The sequence below is a fragment of the Crinia signifera genome, chromosome 4, assembly GCF_055691185.1.
Source record: "Crinia signifera chromosome 4, ASM5569118v1, whole genome shotgun sequence".
Lineage (NCBI taxonomy): Eukaryota > Metazoa > Chordata > Amphibia > Anura > Myobatrachidae > Crinia > Crinia signifera.
Window position 1 is genome coordinate 21,551,113 of NC_139220.1, and position 22,531 is coordinate 21,573,643.

Here is a 22,531-nt window from a genome sequence, read left to right on the forward strand (position 1 = left end):
TATCTCTTACTAACGGCTCTGGGGCTCATCTACATTTGGATATAAGTAATTTTAAAAGATTCCTCTCAGATGTAGCAGTACACACCCATGCTTCTAGGTGCCAAGTTCACAATCTCTTTTCACAATCTCTCCATATATGGAAATAGACACGCCCTTTAAGTGGAGCATGATACGCCCCCTCAATGGGGCGCTGTGCAAAATTCTATTACCAACTATAATCTCCCTGAAACTAGTTTTCAAAGGTAGGCAAGTATGAATATACGGCACACATGCGGGTACCCCTGGACTGATATGGGACACATGTGGGTACCCCTGGACTGATACGGGACACATGTGGGCACCCCTGGTCTGATATGGGACACATGGGGGCACCCCTGGAATTATACGGCACACATGCGGGCACCCCTGGACTGATACGGGACACTGGGCAGCACAGCTGGACTGATAGGGGACACTGGGCAGCCCTACAGTAAAAATAAAAATCTTTTTTTTTTTCAGAGAGCCACTTGTCCCCCACAGTAGTCCCATATAGCAGCCCCCCCTAGTAGTGCACAAAATAGTACCCTTAGAAGTTCCACCTTAGTTTATTCCACAGTAGTTCTCCCAGAGTAGTTGTTTCCTGGCTGCTCAGTATTTCCCCCTTAGTAAGTGTACCTTGCCATTCAGTACAACACCCTTAGTGATTCGACCCTGGCCGTTCAGTAGTTCCCCCTTTACTTTGTCCCCCCTCCAGCAGCCTCTTTAGCCCCCCTTTAGTGTGTCCCCCCCCCCCCTTGCAGCCCCCATGTGTGTGTCCCACCTGTGCAAGACACACGGACTTACATGCCGTTCAAGATAGCCTATGGTGCAGTACAGTGGAAATATTTTGCAGTTAAAGCATCCAGATGCTGCCCCCAAACAAGTGCCGCCCATAGGCACCTGCTTTGGTGCCTAAAGGGAAATTTAATCTTGTGAATCTGACTCAGATCCTCCGACCATTGCCACATCTCTTTTGAAGAGGATGGTCGACCGTGGACTAAATTCCAACTTGCCTCTGTGTGACTGGGATGAACTTTCGTCTCTGCAGTCCAGTAAGCTAAATCATGCATCACTGTTAGGCCTATTCATTAGGTAAGGTGCCCACACACAAGAACGAGTTTTGGGCCGATTGGCCGATTTCCGATAAATGTTTACCGATGATCAGAAGATTTAAAAAAAGATCCATAGGAATGCACAGGGGATCTTAAGAAAAATCTTTGTAAAGATGTGCGCTTGCCTGAAATGTTTTGTCCAGGACGGACAAAAGATTTCAAGGCTAATTTATGCACACATCTTACGATCGCAGATCTTTCTAGTGTGTGGGCACCTTTAGACTGGCATGATGGTACTTTATCCTCTGCTTGACAAGAGATTGTATAATCTTCTGAAATATCATAGAAATGATTGATTCAATTGTTTTAATGCAGTTACTAATTTTGTCCAGTAGATGACACTAGTACTTTATCTAAGATTAAAATCGGACGCTGGGCAGCAAAACCCCACACGGCCAAGAAGCCGTGCCATACACAGACGTTTACAATGGTTGGGCTGGCCGCAGCCCAGCAGCCATCCTTTCCAGTGGTGACATCCAGCTGCAACCCGGCGGCTGGGCCGTGACCGACCCGTGTGATTGGACACAATCCTGTCCATGGTTAACTACTGTGTACGGCGGGGCTTTTGGCAGTGCAGAGTTTCGCAACCCGGTGTAAGCTGGAGCCTGGGAAACAGCCCTTGAAATGAGGCCCTGCATATTTTGTCAGTACCTGGCCGCACAATTTCTGATGGCAGCCCTGTTGGGAGCAATTGGGCTTAACATACGATTACTAGGGATGGCCTTCGAATGGTTCACCAACCACCACTGATGTCCTCCATCGATGGCTGGAAAACTAAATTAAATAATCGAAGGTCGTAGCTATTGGGGACACTGACAGTAATGGGGTGACATCAGAAGGCAAGGCAGGCTGAGAGACGCGCAGCTGGAAGAAAAAACATTACTGTGTCACCTCCAGACCTCCACTATCATCAAAGGCAAGACCACTGACCATCAATAGCAAACCATCGATGGCTGCAAACCAACCCAAACTAAAGAAGCTGGTTTTCTTGGCCAGTTGCCCTTAAATTAGTAGCAAATGTGTTTTCTTTTTCTTTTAAGTACAGTAGTATTATAGGCTTCCAAAGAATACACTGCTCAGCAATGTGCTGCTGTGGGCACTGAGTGGAGTGAGTGCCTGTAGTAAGCATCAGAACTCAGCAGTGTTTTTTGTCTATTACAAATAAAGCTTTGAGATGGAAAAAAAAAAAAAAAATCAATAGCCACGAAGCAGTAGTGACAGCAGCTGCATGCGGCTTCCTGGCTGGCAGTTTATCCTGCTCTGCGCATGCGCAACAGCAGCAGCGTCCCGACTGGAGGGGGGAGACATGGCTGAGCTGTATGTCAAGCCAGGTGAGAGCCCAGCCGGAGAACGGGGGCAGTGGGGGTGGGACAGCACATCCATGGAGTCAGACTCGGGAGAGAGGGTGACGGAGGGAGTATGATGGTGGATGTGCGATTTATAGCTGTGTATGGGGACACAGATAACTTTAGGATTAACTCAGCCAAGTGGTTCAGCAGCTGATAATACGGGTGGGTTTATGGGGATCATATAAATGTGCTTTCATGTGTGTGTGAGTGCATATTGTATATGCAGTCTTCATATATACTCTGTGTGAGTATGTGTAGTCTCAGCTGTGCTGCTTCTAGCACAATGTGGTATGTATTCCAGCACTGATATGCAGACCTGACCTGTGCTAGAAGCACCATAAGCAAGTGGCGACTCCCTAGCCAGGGAAGAGGAACTGCATGTGTTTAGAAAGTTACAGGGTGTGAACAGGTAAACGGCGCCCGACCGAACCCCCCTCCCCCCCTGCAAATTCCTGTACGCTTACACATCCCCTCATAAGCGGCTGCATGGGGGAAACATTATTCAATGGTTGCTGACCATAAGGGACAGGCCGAATTCAGACCTGAATTGGCCACTATGTACAGAACACACAGGAATTTATTCAACGCAGTAATACCAAGTTCTCACTGCCAGTGAGAACTAACTGGCTTTTACCCGGCATTTATATGCTGAAGGCTGCAGCGTGGACTCCCATTCTCACTGCTAGGCAAATTCCCGGGTGAAGCAGTTCTACCCGGTAATTTGACTTTCAGCGCAGGTTTTTTTTTTCAGTGTGAACAGGTCAACCCAGGCTGGCATACCCGGGTCTCCAACCCGGGTCATGCTCAGTGGCGGGCTGGGCCGGGGGGCAGGGTGCCAACTGCCCCCTGGGCCAGTATAATGTAGTTATTTTGGGCCGAAGGCAGGTTCACATACAAGATTGCGGCTGGGAGACATACAGTGTACTCCTGGCCGCTCTGATGAGACACTCGGTCAGCACTGTGGCCATGGAGGAAGGGGGCAGAGTTATCTGGGCCAGTGCAACTGCTGGAATAAGGACTGTGGCTGTTAAGGTGCTGTACTGGCTGCTGCATTCTGTAGCATGTCACTAACCAGGCTGCTCTCAGTGCTCTTGTGCTGTCCTCCAGAGTTATTAGGAAGACACTCAGGGAAGCCATACTGTGAAGTAAGTAGCTGGACCCTCCTCAATAAGCTGAGCTCAACACTAGGCTGCCCCCTCCCCTCCTGTCCCCCATGCTCTTGCCTTACCTATCCCCAGGGCTGCCACTAGGAATTTTGGGGCCCGGGACCCCCCCCTCCCCCCCCCCCAGAGGTAATAATGGGTAAGAGGGTCTATGAAGTGGTAGCATAGGGGAGTAACAGTAATTGTAGTCCAATTCTGGGAATAATAATTTGTAAGAGGGTCCAGGGAGCAACAGGTAGTAATTGGTACTTTGGTATGCTATAGTGGGGAGTACTAGTCAGACCAGCTGTTACTCTGACAGTGTGCCGGTTCGTGGAGGCAGGACCAACGGGTGTGCTGGGAAATAGGGATGGTCATTGGTGCCTTTGCCATCGATGTTTACCATCAATGGCAAAAGTGCAACTGACCATCGATGGTCCATGACTATGCAATGGATGACCATTGATGTTTTTACATATCGATGGTCATCCATTTTCTCTGCCTGATTGGCCTGTGGGCCAATCCAATTATGGGGCGGGGCTGCACAGGTGTCCTGGACGGAGCTATGCTCTGTGTATCAGGAAAAAGGAAAACTAAACTATTCGTTTAACCTTGACATCGATGGTGGGAACCCATCTGGTTCTCCCCTATCGATGGCAAAACTATTCGACATCGGCCATCAACCATCGATGTTTTCTAATCGTCGATGGCCATCCCTACTGGGAAAGGGGTGGCTCCGGAGGTGGAGCTAAACAGCAGAGCCTTGAGTTGGTCATGGCCATTGCAATTCCATCATCATGACCATGCCCCAGCTATGCAATATCAGTATTACAGGCATTGAACAGCAGAGGCGGGACCACAATAACGCGATTTGTGTCATTAGGATCCCCCCCCGCCGACATGAGATTGCAGGAGGCTGGGGGGATTGCGGGGGACTTGCCCACCTTTCCGGGAAGGTGGGAGGTGTACCAATTTTTCAGGAAACTCTCTGTCATTCCGGGAGGGTAGGCAAGCCTGCTTTATGGTGTACTGCTATGGGTGGGATACAGTTATTATAATCCCGACGGTTGGGAAGCCAAGAAGCAGAATTGCAGTGCGTGACTCCAGACCGCCGTCAGAACTTCCAAATGGATCAGGGGTTAGGGTCATGCTGTGGAGGGTGGACGGTTAGGGTCATGCTGTGGAGGGTGGACGGTTAGGGTCATGCTGTGGAGGGTGGATGGTTAAGGTCATGCTGTGGAGGGTGGATGGTTAAGGTCATGCTGTGAAGGGTGGATGGTTAGGGTCATGCTGTGGAGGGTGGATGGTTAGGGTCATGCTGTGGAGGGTGGGCAGTTAGGGTCATGCTGTGGAGGGTGGATGGTTAGGGTCATGCTGTGGAGGGTGGATGGTTAGGGTCATGCTGTGAAGGGTGGATGGTTAGGGTCATGCTGTGGAGGGTAGACAGGGTCATGCTGTGGAGGGTGGACGGTTAGGGTCATGCTGTGGAGGGTGGACGGTTAGGGTCATGCTGTGGAGGGTGGACGGTTAGGGTCATGCTGTGGAGGGTGGGCGGTTAGGGTCATGCTGTGGAGGGTGGGCGGTTAGGGTCATGCTGTGGGCGGTTGGTTAGGGTCATGCTGTTGAGGGTGGGCGGTTAGGGTCATGCTGTGGAGGGTGGGCGGTTAGGGTCATGCTGTGGAGGGTGGGCGGTTAGGGTCATGCTGTGGAGGGTGGGCGGTTAGGGTCATGCTGTGGAGGGTGGGCGGTTAGGGTTAGGGTCATGCTGTGGAGGGCGGACGGTTAGGGTCATGCTGTGGAGGGTGGACGGTTAGGGTCATGCTGTGGAGGGTGGACAGTTAGGGTCATGCTGTGGAGGGTGGACAGTTAGGGTCATGCTGTGGAGGGTGGACGGTTAGGGTCATGCTGTGAAGGGTGGATGGTTAGGGTCATGCTGTGGAGGGTGGATGGTTAGGGTCATGCTGTGGAGGGTGGGCGGTTAGGGTCATGCTGTGGAGGGTGGGCGGTTAGGGTCATGCTGTGGAGGGTGGGCGGTTAGGGGCATGCTGTGGAGGGTGGGCGGTTAGGGGCATGCTGTGGAGGGTGGGCGGTTAGGGGCATGCTGTGGAGGGTGGGCGGTTAGGGGCATGCTGTGGAGGGTGGGCGGTTAGGGTTAGGGTCATGCTGTGGAGGGTGGACGGTTAGGGTCATGCTGTGGGGGATGGATGGAATATATTGCTGCAACCACCTGTGATGAACTACTTTTCTTATTAATGAAATAGTCCAGAACAGATGACACCAATTATATATTTAGAGAAAAGTCCAGATAGAAAGCATTTTATCCATCCAGAAATGGGTCATGTTGGGAGGGACACAATATAATATACATTTGCCTTCCCCCAGACCCCCCTGTCTTAAGTTCCCTGGGCCCCCCAAGGCTTAATCTGTCCCTGCTACCAAGGCTTTTTTTGGGTCGCAAATGATTTATCATTGCTCCAAGACATACTAGACCAGTGGTGTCAAACTTATGGCCCTCCAGCTGTTGTGGAACTACACATCCCAGCATGCCCTGCCACAGTTTTAGCAATCCATTATATAACATCTGTGGCAGGGCATGCTGGGATGTGTAGTTCCACAACAGCTGTTGTGCTTTGAGTTTGAAACCACTGCACTACAACAACCTTGTTGCCGGTCTGTTCAAAGAAGTGGGACGAATGTGATGTCAAATTGCTCCGACATATCGTTTGTCTTCCAGTTTGCCTTAGATAGAAAACAAACCGGTAGCGATATCACTTGGTTTGATGTGCAGCAAATCAAACCTGACGACATTGAATGCGACTGCGGGAGGGCACATATTGAGCGTACACACTGAGCGATGTAGGCGATATCAATCCGATCGGACGACATAGCGCTTAGTGCGCACCCAGCTTACGTTTCACGTACAGCTTTTGCTTTAAGAATAATCACCTGAAATCTTACCTTGAAATCTTCAAGTAATTAAGGGCCTTATTTTGGTTCACTCTTTCTGACAAAATCCTTCTTAGATGGACAAAACCATGTGCACTGCAGGGGGGCAGATGTAAAATGTGCAGAGAGAATTAGATTTGGGTGAGTTATTTTGTTTCTGTGAAGGGAAATTACTGGCTGCTTTATTTTTACACTGCAATATAGATCTCACTTTGAAGTAAAACCCCACCCAAATCTAATTATATCTGCACAAGCCCCACCTGCAGTGCACATGGTTTTGCCCATCTAAGAAGGATTTTTTCAGAAAGAGTGAACTAAAATAAAGAATCTTCAAGTTATTAAATTATCAATGAGTTGGATGTAACTGTCAACATTTAAAAATAATTAGCAGCGCTTCCAACACACCCATGGGGTGGCTGCTCAGTGTCGTTTTTTTTAGTGGGGTGTCGCCAGTAGCCCTAATCCCCAGTGCAGTTCTAAAGACAAGGAATGTAGTGACTGCTTGACAGGTGGCAAACCGTACATCTCCAGAGACGTAGCTGATGTCGGGGCAGGCAGCAGAGGCAGCAGGACCAAGATCTTCCTACTCTGTTTTGTGCAGGTCGCCGTCAACTGGTGAAATATTATCCGGCTCCATTGGCACATTATGGTATGATTCACCCCATTCAGGGCAAACAAATTGGAGGTCATCAAATATGCTCTGGTCTACGGCAGGAATTGGCTCTTTGTAGGTTTCACTGTGGGACACAGGGAGTGACTCGTTGTAAACGTCGCTGTAGGACACAGGAGTTGGATCCCTGATGTACTTGTACTCTTGGACTACTGGAGATGCTGCTTTCCCAGTCTCTATGCTTTCCCAGGTCACAGAAGAGAAGTATGGGTGTTCTCGCACGTTACCATTTACCCCGAGCCGGAGGGTCTGGTCTTTGCATAGAAGTTGAGATAAGAAGTCCTTTGTTACAGGATCCCTAAGCCGGTAATATGATGGTTCTTGCTTACGGGCTCTCCTCTTTCTCTCTGCAGGTTTCCATCCAAAAGGGTGGTGTCCTAAGATGAGCAAATAGAGCATAACTCCAAATGAGAACCAGTCTATACCTGCACCGTACGGCTGGCGGTCTAACACTTCTGGAGCCATGTAGCCAGGTGTCCCAGCAATGTCAAAGGCATCAATTTCTCCATATGCATTCATTAGGGACAGCCCAAAGTCTGTGATCTTCACATGGCCGTCTGTGGTCAGCAATACATTCTGCAGTTTTAGGTCTCGGTGTATGACTCCTCTGGCGTGCATGAACTGCAAGCCACAGACCAGTTCTGCCGCGATAAATTGTATTGTGGTTGGGTTCAACAATGTGCTCTCCGTCATAAAACTGAACAGGTCCCCTCTGCCAGCCAGTTCCATTACGTAATATACGTAACTGTCTGTGTGGAAGGCTGCGTATCCGCTGGTCAGGAAAGGACTCTTGTGTGCCAACCGTAATACTCCACACTCGGCCAGAATGTCCTCGTGGTTTAGTATCGCCACCCTATTTGAGACTTCAAGAAGCGCTCTCTTCTTTAAGATTTTAACAGCCACTCTTTCCTTGTGGACAGCATCTGTCGCGAGCATCACTTTGCCAAAACCTCCCTCTCCGAGTAGTGAGTGAAAAGTCAATGTTTCCACTGTTAAGGGGGCAGTGGCGCGCTCTTCTGTGGGTGGCTGAGCCAGTGGGATGTCTGGTTGTCTTCTGCTAATTGCAGTTAGAAATTGATTTTTTTTCTTCTTAAGAAAACCAGTAAACCTGTCCCAGCATCTACCTGCCAAATGGCTGCTCCCTTCCACTAGATCTTCAGCAAGGGACAAGTTCTTCCTGTGTCTCACTTGCCAAAATCTGGGGCCTCTTCTGCATGAGTTTAGGAACCAATCTCTCTTCTTGTTGATAAATCTCCTAAATGTGTCCCAGCCTGTGACCAAAGCATTTGTTCTTGCCTCTTTTGCTGCCTGCTTTCTTTGCCTGCTCTGTCTCCTTCTCTTCTGCATTTTCTTTCCTTTATTCCTCCACACTTCCTCCATCGCTTTTTTTCTCAAAATATGTCCCATGTTATGTCCGAAGACGAGAATAGGACTCTTAGACGAAACACACTATCAATATCACAAAACGTGACCGCAACCTAGAGTGTCTGACTAAGTTCTGAGGCTCAGTGACTTCAGCAGCTGTGTGATGTCAGCTGCAATTGTGATGTCACAATGGTCTTAAATGGCACCTACCTTATGGCTGCTGATGTAAATAGAAGTTTTATCCTTTTCAAATTGTAAACTTATTTTCACCAGTTGAGTTATTTTCAAGGAGGATCTGCTACAATTTCTCCATTTGGGTGATTTGACGCAGATGTGGGCATGTATTTAGCTATGTGTGACAGGTGGCTCACACATACCTCCCAACATGACCCATTCCAGGAGGGACAAAATGCTCTGCTCCTGGACTTCCTTGTAAGTGACAGTTGCAGAGGTGCTACTGCACCACTGTCCAAAATTCAAATAGTGGATTCACACCTGAAAGTGAGTCCGGGACTATGGCGTTTGGGGTGGCAGTTGGTGCAGCTCCCTCTGAAGTTTGGACTGTGCTACAGCCCTGCAACTCTGCAACTGCCACTGGCAGGCAAATCCCGGAACAGCGCATCTTGTCCCTCCTTCAATGGGTCATGTTGGGTGGTATGGCTCAGATGATGTTGTGCTAGTGCCCCACCTGTATTTCACATTATCAAGGATTTCAAATATTGGGGGAGATGAATCAATCCTTACAAAGCGTATAAGTAGTGGTGGCGCTTACAGTAACCTATCATTCTAGCAATTATTTATCTAGTACAGTCTATAACACAAGAGCTCGAAAAAAAATTGGTTGCTGTACAAATCGCATGTGTCATCCAACACCACGCACGGACACGTTGGTCGAATCACGCATCTCAAGATATTGTATGCTGCATGTAATATTTATCGCATGTGCGATCACATGAGATTTATCGCAATGCGTGTTCTGTCAGTTTATATATCCCCAGGTACAGTGGCGGGCTGGGCCGGGGGCAGGGTGCCAACTGCCCCCTGGGCCAGTATAATGTAGCTATTTGGGGCCGAAGGCAGGTTCACATGCACATACAAGATAGACATACAGTGTGCGCCCGAACGCTCTGATGAGACACTCAGTCAGCACCGTGGCCACGGAGGAAGGGGGTGGAGTTTTGGTTTTGGGGCGGAGTTATCTGGGTCACTGCAGCTGCTCGAATAAGGGCTGCGATGTGGCTGAAGCTGTGGCTGGTAAGGTGCTGTACTGGCTAGGGATGGCCATCGAAGCAATTCCCCATCAATGCTTGCCATCGATGGCATTTTAGGATGGAACCATCGATGTCTATAAACCATTCTATTGCAAGCCATCAATGGTTCCCACCATCGCTTACTTGCGCATGTGCAGAGGTACTGGGTGGGCACCACCGCCGGGCGGTGCGCGCATGCGCGATAGAACTCTACCTAGTCGCACTGGATAATAAAGTTTTCTTCTGTGCATGCGTGCGCCATGGACGCACCCAGCCGGCTCCTCCGTCCAGTCCAACTGTGTGACATCACGGACGTCTCCCGGCTGAGCCAAGGAAAGGAAAGGAGGAAGCGGCACGCGCACCACCAGTCCCCAGTGCCGCTGCGCCGCGTGACATCATTCATCAATTTGCTAAGTTCGGAGTGAGTCAGAGACAGTCTAGGACTCGGAGTCGGACTCGGAGAGGGTGGTATAGCCAGGCAGCTGGCCAGCAGCCAGAAGAGTTAAAAATCGCCATCGGATGCCATCCATCGATGGCATCAAACTATCCGACCCTCGCCTATCGATGCCTAAAACATCGAGCACTAGGTCCTGACCATCGATGTTTTGGGAACATTGATAGTCGATGGCCATCCCTAGTACTGGCTGCTGCATTCTATAGCATGTCACTAACCAGACTGCTCAGGGCTGCTCTCAGTGCTGTTGTGCTGTCCTCCAGAGTTATTAGGAAGACACTCAGGGAAGCCATACTGTGAAGTAAGTAGCTGGGCTCTACTCCAGGCTGCCCCCTCCCCTCCTGACCCCATGCTCTTGCCTTACCTATCCCTCACCTCTCCTCCCAGTATTCCCCCTGCCTCTGGCTTCTTTTTTCTAGCACTACCCTCTGCTCTGACACCTGCATTTGTTAGCTCCAAGCAGGGCCACTGCTTACATTATGCAGCTGCCTAAGAGCACAGGGACCTGAGGGTGGGCCCACTGAGGGTGCCTGGGAGATATCGGCCCCTGGGAGAAAGGAAATGCAGCACTAACATTCAATGCTAACAGTGATAAGGACAGAGTGTCATCTGGACATGCAGGTTCACTGCAGGAGGTATGGTGACATCTTGCAGGAGCTGCACCCGACCAGCATTGTCTGCTCTTGAGTCATCATTAACACCTGGGTACTGCCTGGCAAACATGGCCAAACCGCACTTGATGCGCAGGAGAATCTGATCCTAGGTAAGGAGAGACTTCCCTGCCATATACAAAAATGGACCACTGTCGCAGTGCAGTCATGTCCCCAGGTCATGTGTTCCTCCTCACCCCCAGGTCCAGTGCCCCTCCACTATGCTTCCCCTCCCCCCCTTATGTTGGGCCCAGCAACCCCAGAATCATCAAACCCCCCTTTCCACCCCAACCTATGCATGCCCCACAACAATCTTACCCCCTCCCCCCGCAGCCTGACCATAACCCTACCCACTAGTGCCTAAACCCATTACCCCACTACCTAAACCTAACCCCCTGTCTAATTTCCTAACCTTCCCTCCCCCAGCATAGCTCTGTATATATACACTTGCCAATGCCCTCATCAGAGGCGTAGGGAGGGTGGAGCCACCGGAGCACATGCTCCGGGCGCCGTTGGGACGCAGGGCGCCGCCCCCCTCCGCAAATGAGGTGGAGTCCTGCTGCACTGCAATAATTCATTTCATACACGCAGGGCAGCGTGCGGCTGCCCTGGCCCTGTCTGCCCTGCTCACCTGGTCCCGGCCTGCCGCCGCGAAAACGATGGGGTCACGTCACGTGACTCACTGCTCCAGTCCCTCCCTAACCAAGCTGCTGCTCGGGCCGGCTCCCGGGCAGCGCTGAGCAGCAGAAATAAGGAAGATTCCTCCCAGTCCCCTGCCCCTACACAGAATGTCTGTGCGGAGATCCTCAAGGTAGATTTTTTTGTGTTTTTTTTGTGATAAAGAATTAAGGGAATAATCATGGGGTTTGGGGGATTGGTGGGGTCCGGGGTGGGGGGATCTCTCTGGTTTCTGCTGCCGCCCTGCTGTTCTCAAGGTGGATTTTAGTTTTTTACTAAAGATAAATAATTATGGGAATAATCATGGGGATTGGGGGATTTGTGGGGGAGGGGGGGTGAATCTCTCTTATATGTGTCTTATATAGCGCAGCAGATTCCGTTACAGTGTCTTATATAGCGCAGCAGATTCCGTTACAGTGTCTTATATAGCGCAGCAGATTCCGTTACAGTGTCTTACATAGCGCAGCAGATTCCGTTAGTGTCTTATATAGCGCAGCAGATTCTGTTACAGTGTCTTATATAGCGCAGCAGATTCCCTTACAGTGTCTTACATAGCGCAGCAGATTCCGTTAGTGTCTTATATCGAGCAGCAGATTCCGTTATATAGCGCAGCAGATTCCCTTACAGTGTCTTATATAGCGCAACAGGTTCCGTTACAGTGTCTTATATAGAGCAGCAGATTCTGTTACAGTGTCGTATATAGCGCATCAGATTCCATTAGTGTCTTATATAGCGCAGCAGATTCCGTTAGTGTCTTATATAGCGCAGCAGATTCCGTTACAGTGTCTTACATAGCGCAGCAGATTCCATTACAGCGTCTTATATAGCGCAGCAGATTTCGTTACAGTGTCTTATATAGCGCAGCAGATTCCGTTACAGTGTCTTACATAGCGCAGCAGATTCCGTTAGTGTCTTATATAGCGCAGCAGATTCTGTTACAGTGTCTTATATAGCGCAGCAGATTCCGTTACAGTGTCTTACATAGCACAGCAGATTCCGTTAGTGTCTTATATCGAGCAGCAGATTCCGTTATATAGCGCAGCAGATTCCCTTACAGTGTCTTATATAGCGCAGCAGGTTCCGTTACAGTGTCTTATATAGAGCAGCAGATTCTGTTACAGTGTCGTATATAGCGCAGCAGATTCCATTAGTGTCTTATATAGCGCAGCAGATTCCGTTAGTGTCTTATATAGCGCAGCAGATTCCGTTACAGTGTCTTACATAGCGCAGCAGATTCCATTACAGCGTCTTATATAGCGCAGCAGATTTCGTTAGTGTCTTATATAGCGCAGCAGATTCCGTTACAGCGTCTTATATAGCGCAACAGGTTCCGTTACAGTGTCTTATATAGCGCAGCAGATTCCGTTATATAGCGCAGCAGATTCCGTTACAGTGTCTTATATAGCGCAGCAGATTCCGTTAGTGTCTTATATAGCGCAGCAGATTCCGTTACAGGTTCTTATATAGCGCAGCAGATTCCGTTACAGTGTCTTATATAGCGCAGCAGATTCCGTTACAGTGTCTTATATAGCGCAGCAGATTCCGTTACAGTGTCTTATATAGCGCAGCAGATTCCGTTACAGTGTCTTATATAGCGCAGCAGATTTCGTTAGTGTCTTATATAGCGCAGCAGATTCCGTTATATAGCGCAGCAGATTCCGTTACAGTGTCTTATATAGCGCAGCAGGTTCCGTTAGTGTCTTATATAGAGCAGCAGATTCTGTTAGTGTCATATATAGCGCAGCAGATTCCATTAGTGTCTTATATAGCGCAGCAGATTCCGTTAGTGTCTTATATAGCGCAGCAGATTCCGTTATATAGCGCAGCAGATTCCGTTACAGTGTCTTATATAGCGCAGCAGATTCCGTTACAGTGTCTTATATAGCGCAGCAGGTTCCGTTACAGTGTCTTATATAGAGCAGCAGATTCCGTTACAGCGTCTTATATAGCGCAGCAGATTCTGTTACAGTGTCTTATATAGAGCAGCAGATCCCATTACAGTGTCTTATATAGCGCAGCAGATTCCGTTACAGTGTCTTATATAGCGCAGCAGATTCCGTTACAGTGTCTTATATAGCGCAGCAGATTCCGTTACAGTGTCTTACATAGCGCAGCAGATTCCGTTAGTGTCTTATATAGCGCAGCAGATTCCGTTATATAGCGCAGCAGATTCTGTTACAGCGGTTTATATAGCGCAGCAGGTTCCGTTACAGTGTCTTATATAGCGCAGCAGGTTCCGTTACAGTGTCTTACATAGCGCAGCAGATTCCGTTAGTGTCTTATATAGCGCAGCAGATTCCGTTATATAGCGCAGCAGGTTCCGTTACAGTGTCTTATATAGCGCAGCAGGTTCCGTTACAGTGTCTTATATAGCGCAGCAGATTCCGTTACAGTGTCTTATATAGCGCAGCAGATTCCGTTAGTGTCTTATATAGAGCAGCAGATTCCGTTACAGTGTCTTATATAGAGCAGCAGATTCCGTTACAGCGTCTTTTATATAGCGCAACAGGTTCCGTTACAGTGTCTTATATAGCGCAGCAGATTCCGTTACAGCGTCTTATATAGCGCAGCAGGTTCCGTTACAGTGTCTTATATAGCGCAGCAGATTCCGTTACAGTGTCTTATATAGAGCAGCAGATTCCGTTACAGTGTCTTACATAGCGCAGCAGATTCCGTTAGTGTCTTATATAGCGCAGCAGATTCCGTTATATAGCGCAGCAGGTTCCGTTACAGTGTCTTATATAGCGCAGCAGGTTCCGTTACAGTGTCTTATATAGCGCAGCAGATTCCGTTACAGTGTCTTATATAGCGCAGCAGATTCCGTTACAGTGTCTTATATAGCGCAGCAGATTCCGTTACAGTGTCTTATATAGCGCAGCAGATTCCGTTACAGCGTCTTATATAGCGCAGCAGGTTCCGTTACAGTGTCTTATATAGCGCAGCAGATTCCGTTACAGTGTCTTATATAGAGCAGCAGATTCCGTTACAGTGTCTTATATAGAGCAGCAGATTCCGTTACAGTGTCTTATATAGCGCAGCAGATTCCGTTACAGTGTCTTATATAGCGCAGCAGGTTCCGTTAGTGTCTTATATAGAGCAGCAGATTCCATTAGTGTCTTATATAGCGCAGCAGATTCCGTTAGTGTCTTATATAGCGCAGCAGATTCCGTTATATATAGCGCAGCAGATTCCGTTACAGTGTCTTATATAGCGCAGCAGATTCCGTTACAGTGTCTTATATAGCGCAGCAGGTTCCGTTACAGTGTCTTATATAGAGCAGCAGATTCCGTTACAGCGTCTTATATAGCGCAGCAGATTCTGTTACAGTGTCTTATATAGAGCAGCAGATCCCATTACAGTGTCTTATATAGCGCAGCAGATTCCGTTACAGTGTCTTATATAGCGCAGCAGATTCCGTTACAGTGTCTTACATAGCGCAGCAGATTCCGTTAGTGTCTTATATAGCGCAGCAGATTCCGTTATATAGCGCAGCAGATTCCGTTACAGCGGCTTATATAGCGCAGCAGGTTCCGTTACAGTGTCTTATATAGCGCAGCAGGTTCCGTTACAGTGTCTTACATAGCGCAGCAGATTCCGTTAGTGTCTTATATAGCGCAGCAGATTCCGTTATATAGCGCAGCAGGTTCCGTTACAGTGTCTTATATAGCGCAGCAGGTTCCGTTTCAGTGTCTTATATAGCGCAGCAGATTCCGTTACAGTGTCTTATATAGCGCAGCAGATTCCGTTACAGTGTCTTATATAGAGCAGCAGATTCCGTTACAGTGTCTTATATAGAGCAGCAGATTCCGTTACAGCGTCTTATATAGCGCAACAGGTTCCGTTACAGTGTCTTATATAGCGCAGCAGATTCCGTTAGTGTCTTATATAGAGCAGCAGATTCTGTTACAGGTTCTTATATAGTGCAGCAGATTCCGTTACAGCGTCTTATATAGCGCAGCAGATTCCGTTACAGTGTCTTATATAGCGCAGCAGATTCCGTTACAGCGTCTTATATAGCGCAGCAGGTTCCGTTACAGTGTCTTATATAGCGCAGCAGATTCCGTTACAGTGTCTTATATAGAGCAGCAGATTCCGTTACAGTGTCTTATATAGAGCAGCAGATTCCGTTACAGTGTCTTATATAGCGCAGCAGATTCCGTTACAGTGTCTTATATAGCGCAGCAGGTTCCGTTACAGCTGCTTATATAGCGCAGCAGGTTCCGTTACAGTGTCTTATATAGCGCAGCAGGTTCCGTTACAGTGTCTTATATAGAGCAGCAGATTCCGTTACAGTGTCTTATATAGAGCAGCAGATTCCGTTACAGCGTCTTATATAGCGCAACAGGTTCCGTTACCGTGTCTTATATAGCGCAGCAGATTCCGTTACAGTGTCTTATATAGAGCAGCAGATTCTGTTACAGCGTCTTATATAGCGCAACAGGTTCCGTTACAGTGTCTTATATAGCGCAGCAGATTCCGTTAGTGTCTTATATAGAGCAGCAGATTCTGTTACAGGTTCTTATATAGTGCAGCAGATTCCGTTACAGTGTCTTATATAGTGCAGCAGATTCCGTTACAGTGTCTTATATAGCGCAGCAGATTCCGTTACAGCGTCTTATATAGCGCAGCAGATTCCGTTACAGTGTCTTATATAGCGCAGCAGATTCCGTTACAGTGTCTTATATAGCGCAGCAGATTCCGTTACAGTGTCTTATATAGCGCAGCAGATTCCGTTAGTGTCTTATATAGTGCAGCAGATTCCGTTACAGTGTCTTATATAGCGCAGCAGATTCCGTTACAGTGTCTTATATAGCTCAGCAGATTCCGTTACAGTGTCTTATATAGCGCAGCAGATTCTGTTAGTGTCTTATATAGAGCAGCAGATCCCATTACAGTGTCTTACATAGCGCAGCAGATTCCGTTAATGTCTTATATAGCGCAGCAGATTCCATTACAGCGGCTTATATAGCGCAGCAGATTCCGTTACAGGTTCTTATATAGCGCAGCAGATTCCGTTAGTGTCATATATTTCAAATGTAACACGCCAACACATGTTAGTCACGCCCCCATTTTATTACCGGGGGGAGGGGGGGCGGGAAATATGACCTTGCTCCGGGCACCATGGCACCTAGCTACACCGCTGGCCCTCATTACAAAGCGATCTGTTCAGACAGGGCTACGGAGGTCATCGTTAATGACCTGTAGGAGTGTGCATATATGGCGATATTCAGCATACACACTGAAACAATATCGATCTCAGAAAGGGGGAAATTAGCAATATTGTTTAAAAGGTACTTGTTTCCTAGCACAGCCACAAATCTTGGCCATCGGGGGTAATTTGAGTGGCCTGCGACGCGACCGACGCGATGCCCCCGATTTTTCCATTGAAATGCATTGAAAACAGTGAAAAATCGGGTCGGTCGCGTCGTGTGCACCTAAAAATGCTTAAATGGTCCAGACGCGATGCCCCCGATTTCCCATAGGGAACAATGTTAAATGCTTCAATTTACCCGCGATGACCACGATTTCCCATAGGAAACAATGTTAAATGGATCAATTTACCCAAATCAGCATAGGAACAATAGTAAATGGGCCAAAAACACCCCTGAACATTGAAATGTCCCCCCAAAAGTAGTTGACGCCACCCCGCCATCAACGTGAACCCGAAGCGTGGCGAGCGCAGCGGTACGCGTCCTCCGACCTTTTCATGCCCTACTATCCACTAGGGCGTGGAGTGAGAATAGAATAGTGTGGCGAGCGCAGCGAGACACCGAGCCCGAACCGTGGCGAGGGGACGCGGATACCTTTACAGGTAAACGCGTCCCTTCGCGGGCTTCCCAGGTGTCCGCGTTGCCATGAACACCTGGGAAGCCCGCGAGGGGACGCGTATAACTGTGAAGGTATCCGCGTCCCCTCGCTGCGCTCGCCACACTTCGGGCTCGGTGGCTCGCTGCGCTCGCCACACTATTCTATTCTCACTCCACGCCCTAGTGGATAGTAGGGCATGAAAAGGTCGGAGGACGCGTACCGCCGCCCCTCGCAGGCTCGCTGCGCTCGCCACGCTTCGGGTTCACGTTGATGGCGGGGTGGCGTCAACTACTTTTAGGGGGACATTTCAATGTTCAGGGGTGTTTTTGGCCCATTTACTATTGTTCCTATGATAATTTGGCTAAATTGAGCCATTTCACATTGTTTCCTATGGGAAATCGTGGTCATCGCGGGTAAATTGAGGCATTTAACATTGTTCTCTATGGGGAAATCGCGGGCATCGCGTCTGGCCCATCGCACCCGATTTTTTAGCGGCCGCGATGGCCCCGATTTTACCCCCGATGACCGCGATTATGATCGTTGTGGCCGTGCTAGGAAACAAGTACCGTTTAAAATATTGCTTAATGTGTGTGGGGCTTCAGCCCCCCCCATGCTCAATTTGAATGTGCATCAATTGCTATTATTTATTGGCAGTTATTTATATAGCGCACACGTATTCCGCAGCGCTGTACAGAGAATATTTGACCATTTGCATCAGTCCCTGCCCCATTGGAGCTTACAATCTATATTCCCTACCACATGTACACGCACACAGACATTCTAGGGTTAATTTTGTTAGGAAACAAATAACCTACCAGTATATTTTTGGATTGTGGGAGGAAACCGGAGTACACAGAGAACCCACGCAAGTACGGGAAGAATATACAAACTCCACACAGTCAGGGCCCAATACAGGGGAATCTGTGCACTAGCCCCATGGTGACTCAGAAATGGGGAGATAAAGGCATTTACTAATATGTCAGGTGGAACATCGCTCCCATGTGAATTCTACGCCGTCGGAGTTCGTGATTTCATTACAGAAAAAAATCTACTTGCCAGATTTTAATTCTTTTTTGCGTTTTATTCCACAGGTAACAAGGAGAGGGGTTGGAATGACCCTCCCCAGTTCTCGTACGGCTTGCAGACCTCAGGAATTGGGAAACGCACACTTCTGAATAAGAGAGTCCCTGCTCCGTTACAAGGTCCTCTCCCAGGTAGGAGCCATCAGTAGTCCAGTGTAGAGTGTGCGGCGCTGACTCAGAGCAAACATTGTGACTCATAATCCCAGTACAAAGCAATGTCATTACCATGTGAGTCATCGTTAAATCAAGTAAGACACAGAGCAGTAACTCGGTCATATTTGTATCACATAAACTCTACAAACAAAAGTCTTATTTTATTTACCAGGCCTACAATACTAATATATATTGGATGTGGAGGTGTCCAATCAAATGCTGCTTTTTCCATCCAGTGACACTGATAGTACTTTCTTTACCAACCATGCAGTCGGAAGCGGTGCTTTGATTGGTCAGTTCAGCTGTTTGTGTATCATGGGAAGCCTTCCTGACAAAGGCCTCTGAATGCATATTATATGATGTTGTATTGGTCATTGCAACACTTTCCTTTTCTTCTGTAGGTCCTCCTGTGCCACAGTCCCTTCCATCTTCCACCCCCCCAAAGATGCCGCCTGCGGGTGGCGCTGTCCCCTCTCCTGCAGGACCTGCGATCTCCCCTCTGAGAACATACGCCACCAAGCAGTGTTCCGGTACTGCAGACTCTGACGTTCCTGTAGATATAACGGATGTTTTACCTCCGCTGAATCTGACCCTGGAGGCCTGCAAAGATTTAATCAAGGTGATTTGTAATTTGGTTTCAAGTATGTCGTATATCACCGGTTACTTTTACTCTGAGCAACATTATGCGTGCAGGTTCAGGGGGAAGTGGGCGGGCAGCTGAGATCCCATGATGTCAGCTGCCCTGCCCCCAACCTGTCTGTCATGCCCGCATTAGCATGAGAACTCCCAGCGCCTGCTGTCCACCTAGTCGCTGTTGACCAATAGTCTATCATCTATACGTAACCAATGACTGAGGCTCCTCTGTGCTCGTAAGTATCAGAATCTGCTCAAAACCGACAGTATTTATTATAAGGGGTTTATTCACTAAGATGGGCGTTCTATAGAAGATGGGGTGTTTTCCATAGCAACCTATCAGAATCTACTTATTTATTTGACACCTAGAAGATAATAGAATAGGATTTGTTGCCCATAGCAACGCCCCATCCTTAATAGAATTCCCATCTTGGCAAATAAACGTAGCAGTGTGGGGCTCTCTTGTCTTTATCTTATTACTAGTTTAATGTACCTGTGGGGTCATGGCAAAAAAAAAAAAAAAAAAATTGGATGTCCAACACCCCCCCCCCCCCCCCCCCCCCCCCCCCCCCGGGCTAATCAAAAAAATCTTCATGGGTGTCAGGGGCAGAGTTATGCTCTGTGTCCCAGCCCCTTGCCATATATGGTTGATGGCCATCCCTAGTGCTGGCGTGCAGAGCACCGGCCACCTACTGTTCAATCTGTGTACTGCAGGGCATATTCCCTCTTGTGTCTTGGCGCAGGAAGCGATTGTTAGGTCGACGATAAAAAGATTGTCAGTCATTAGGTCGACTCACAAAAGGTTGACACAAGCAAAAAGTTTTTCATGATTTATTATATTCTTAAAAAAAAAGTTATTCATATTTTACCATCCCAGCGGGCACAGAGGGAGAATACAAGTGTGCCCGCAGCATGGCGAGCCGTGTGACGGGGCACGGTACGCTTATATGGTGCCCATGTCGACATAGACACCCAAAAACATGAAAAACTCTTGTTGACCTTTTCCCATGTTGACCTTTTCCATTTCGACATGTTGCTTGTGTTTAGCTTTCTCATGCGTCAACCTTTTGACTGTCCATCTAATGACTGTTGACCTTTTTACTGCCGACCAGACAATCCACACGCTCTTAGCGCACCTACCCACGGCTTTGTTTCGTGTAGTAGCAACAATGACTGTTTGGTGTGATCTTCCCCATAGTATATAAGGACACATCTGTATTGTGCATTGTGCTGCAGCTTCGGAAGTTAATGAAGACAAGTGGGGGGGTTACCGTAAAAATGTATGTAAGGCGAATATGTGACATTGTCTCTGTAGCCAGGGAGTGTTCTAAATGTGACCACGTCATTGTTCCCCCCGCTTTACGATTACTGACTGGAGTGTTGGAATATGTTTTCCAGAAACAAGTGTACGCTGACATTGGGCGGAGGCTGACCATGCTGGAGGAAATGTGGACCAATGGGAAGCTGTCTCCATCGGTGTGCAAGAGAATGAGCGTGTTAGTGAGAGGTCAGCCACCCTATTCACATGGATTCCCCAATTAGTGTAATACGTACCCTCCCATGGCTTCGGCCTGGTGCCTCCCTCCAGTTTCCAATTATAGTCTATGAGGATGGTGAAGTATAAAAAATGTATTAAAAATTTTTGAAAAAATGATGTCGAGCATTTGTCCATGTCGACCTGTATACCTTTCAACCGCTTCCCGTACTGTGCAAACCAACCAATACTAGCAGTGCTTCCTGTCACATGGCAGTAGTCCCTAGTGCCATTCTTCAAAGACCTATGTACTGTATTAATCACCAGGTAATTAACTCTTTATTAATATACAGTATGTTCTGAGTTCACTGCTGGACTTATCACATTGGAGCATAGAAAAGTCTAGAATAGGAAAAATGTTGGTGCACATTCTCCCAGTTCGGCCTAGGTTGGTACAAAGCCTGTTCCATGTGTATTTTAGAAAGTAGCTCGCCCCAATAAATATCTCCCTATTGTTTTAGAACTGAAGTCTCAGAATTGGGATTCCGCTGATGAAATCCACAGGTCTCTCATGGTGGATCACGTGAACGAAGTCGGCCAGTGGATGGTGGGAGTAAAACGTTTGATTGCAGAAGCTCGAAACTTACCTCAGGATACTCTTCCGTCAAGCGATGAAACTCCAGCGGACCGCACCGAGGACGGTGTTAACCAAGAGTGTTAGGAAGCCGGTTTAATAACGGTCATCAAGTATTACTATGCATTTGGTTGATATATATAGGGAGGGACGTAATGCTGCCTGAATTAGGCGGCCGTGTGGGGTGCCGGCCGAACTCGGAAGATTTTTTTTTTTAAAGGGTAAACTCCTTACAAAGCATGGTTTAGCGTTGTAAGTAATTGCCCCTTTAAAAAAAATGGTCGCGTTCGGCCGGCATCCTGCACGGTTACATCCGGACCATATTTATCAAAATATTCTATTTACCAATTTCCACCCGTGTTCTTATGAGTCCTATTTTCATCCCTCCACATACATACATACATACATTACTGGCAGCCATCTTGTTTGCAGGTTCCTCGTTCCCGGAGAATGCAGCCTTTAGTTTCACTAGGACCTATGACACTACTGTGGCCCTTTTGTGGTTTAACCACAAAATGGCTGCCTTCACTCTGCACTTTAATGTGTTGACGCTCTGCTGCTACGGACTTATGTCAGACATGACCTCTTCATGCTTTCTGAGCCACTCTTGGCTATGAAGAAAACCGAGGACATATCCTGTTCCTACCTGGAATTCACGCTAAACGTTTCCTTTTTCACGGGAACCTTTTACGATTGATTTCAAATCTTCTTCGAATCTTATTTCAGCAACAGAATATTTAAGCGTTTACTGTAAAAACCACGTCTGTATTTTATTGGACTATTCTGTTTTTAAATAAATTTGGTTACAATTCTAAATGTGTTTTGTTCTAGACATTTAAGTTAAAACATACCAAAAAGCAAAAAAAAAAAAAAAAACGTTTTCTTGCTAACAGCCTGGGTTACTAGCTGGTGTGAAAGCTACTGACCTGGCATGCTGATGCGGCAGCAGCATCTCCGGATCTCTCAAGCGCGCTCCTTTCTGGCTGCGGGTGGTGGGCAGCGGGAATCCGGGCAGCAGTGGCTAGGAGCTTGTAGCGCTATTTGGAGGCGGGGCGGGAAGCGCTGCTGAATTTGAAAACCTAATCAAAATACTGACCAGACGCTCTCAGCCAA

The 22,531-nt window shown here is 47.9% G+C and overlaps 1 protein-coding gene across 1 annotated transcript; it reads left to right on the forward strand.

The window, feature by feature from the left end:
• The first annotated feature begins 2,340 nt into the window (after window positions 1-2,340).
• SRA1 (steroid receptor RNA activator 1) lies at window positions 2,341-22,234 on the forward strand. Its single transcript, XM_083181394.1, has 5 exons — window positions 2,341-2,461; window positions 18,534-18,656; window positions 19,079-19,296; window positions 20,709-20,817; window positions 21,306-22,234. The coding sequence occupies exons 1-5, from the start codon at window positions 2,359-2,361 to the stop codon at window positions 21,503-21,505; spliced, it is 753 nt and encodes a 250-aa protein (XP_083037520.1). The 5' UTR covers window positions 2,341-2,358; the 3' UTR covers window positions 21,506-22,234.
• The last annotated feature ends 297 nt before the right edge of the window (window positions 22,235-22,531 follow it).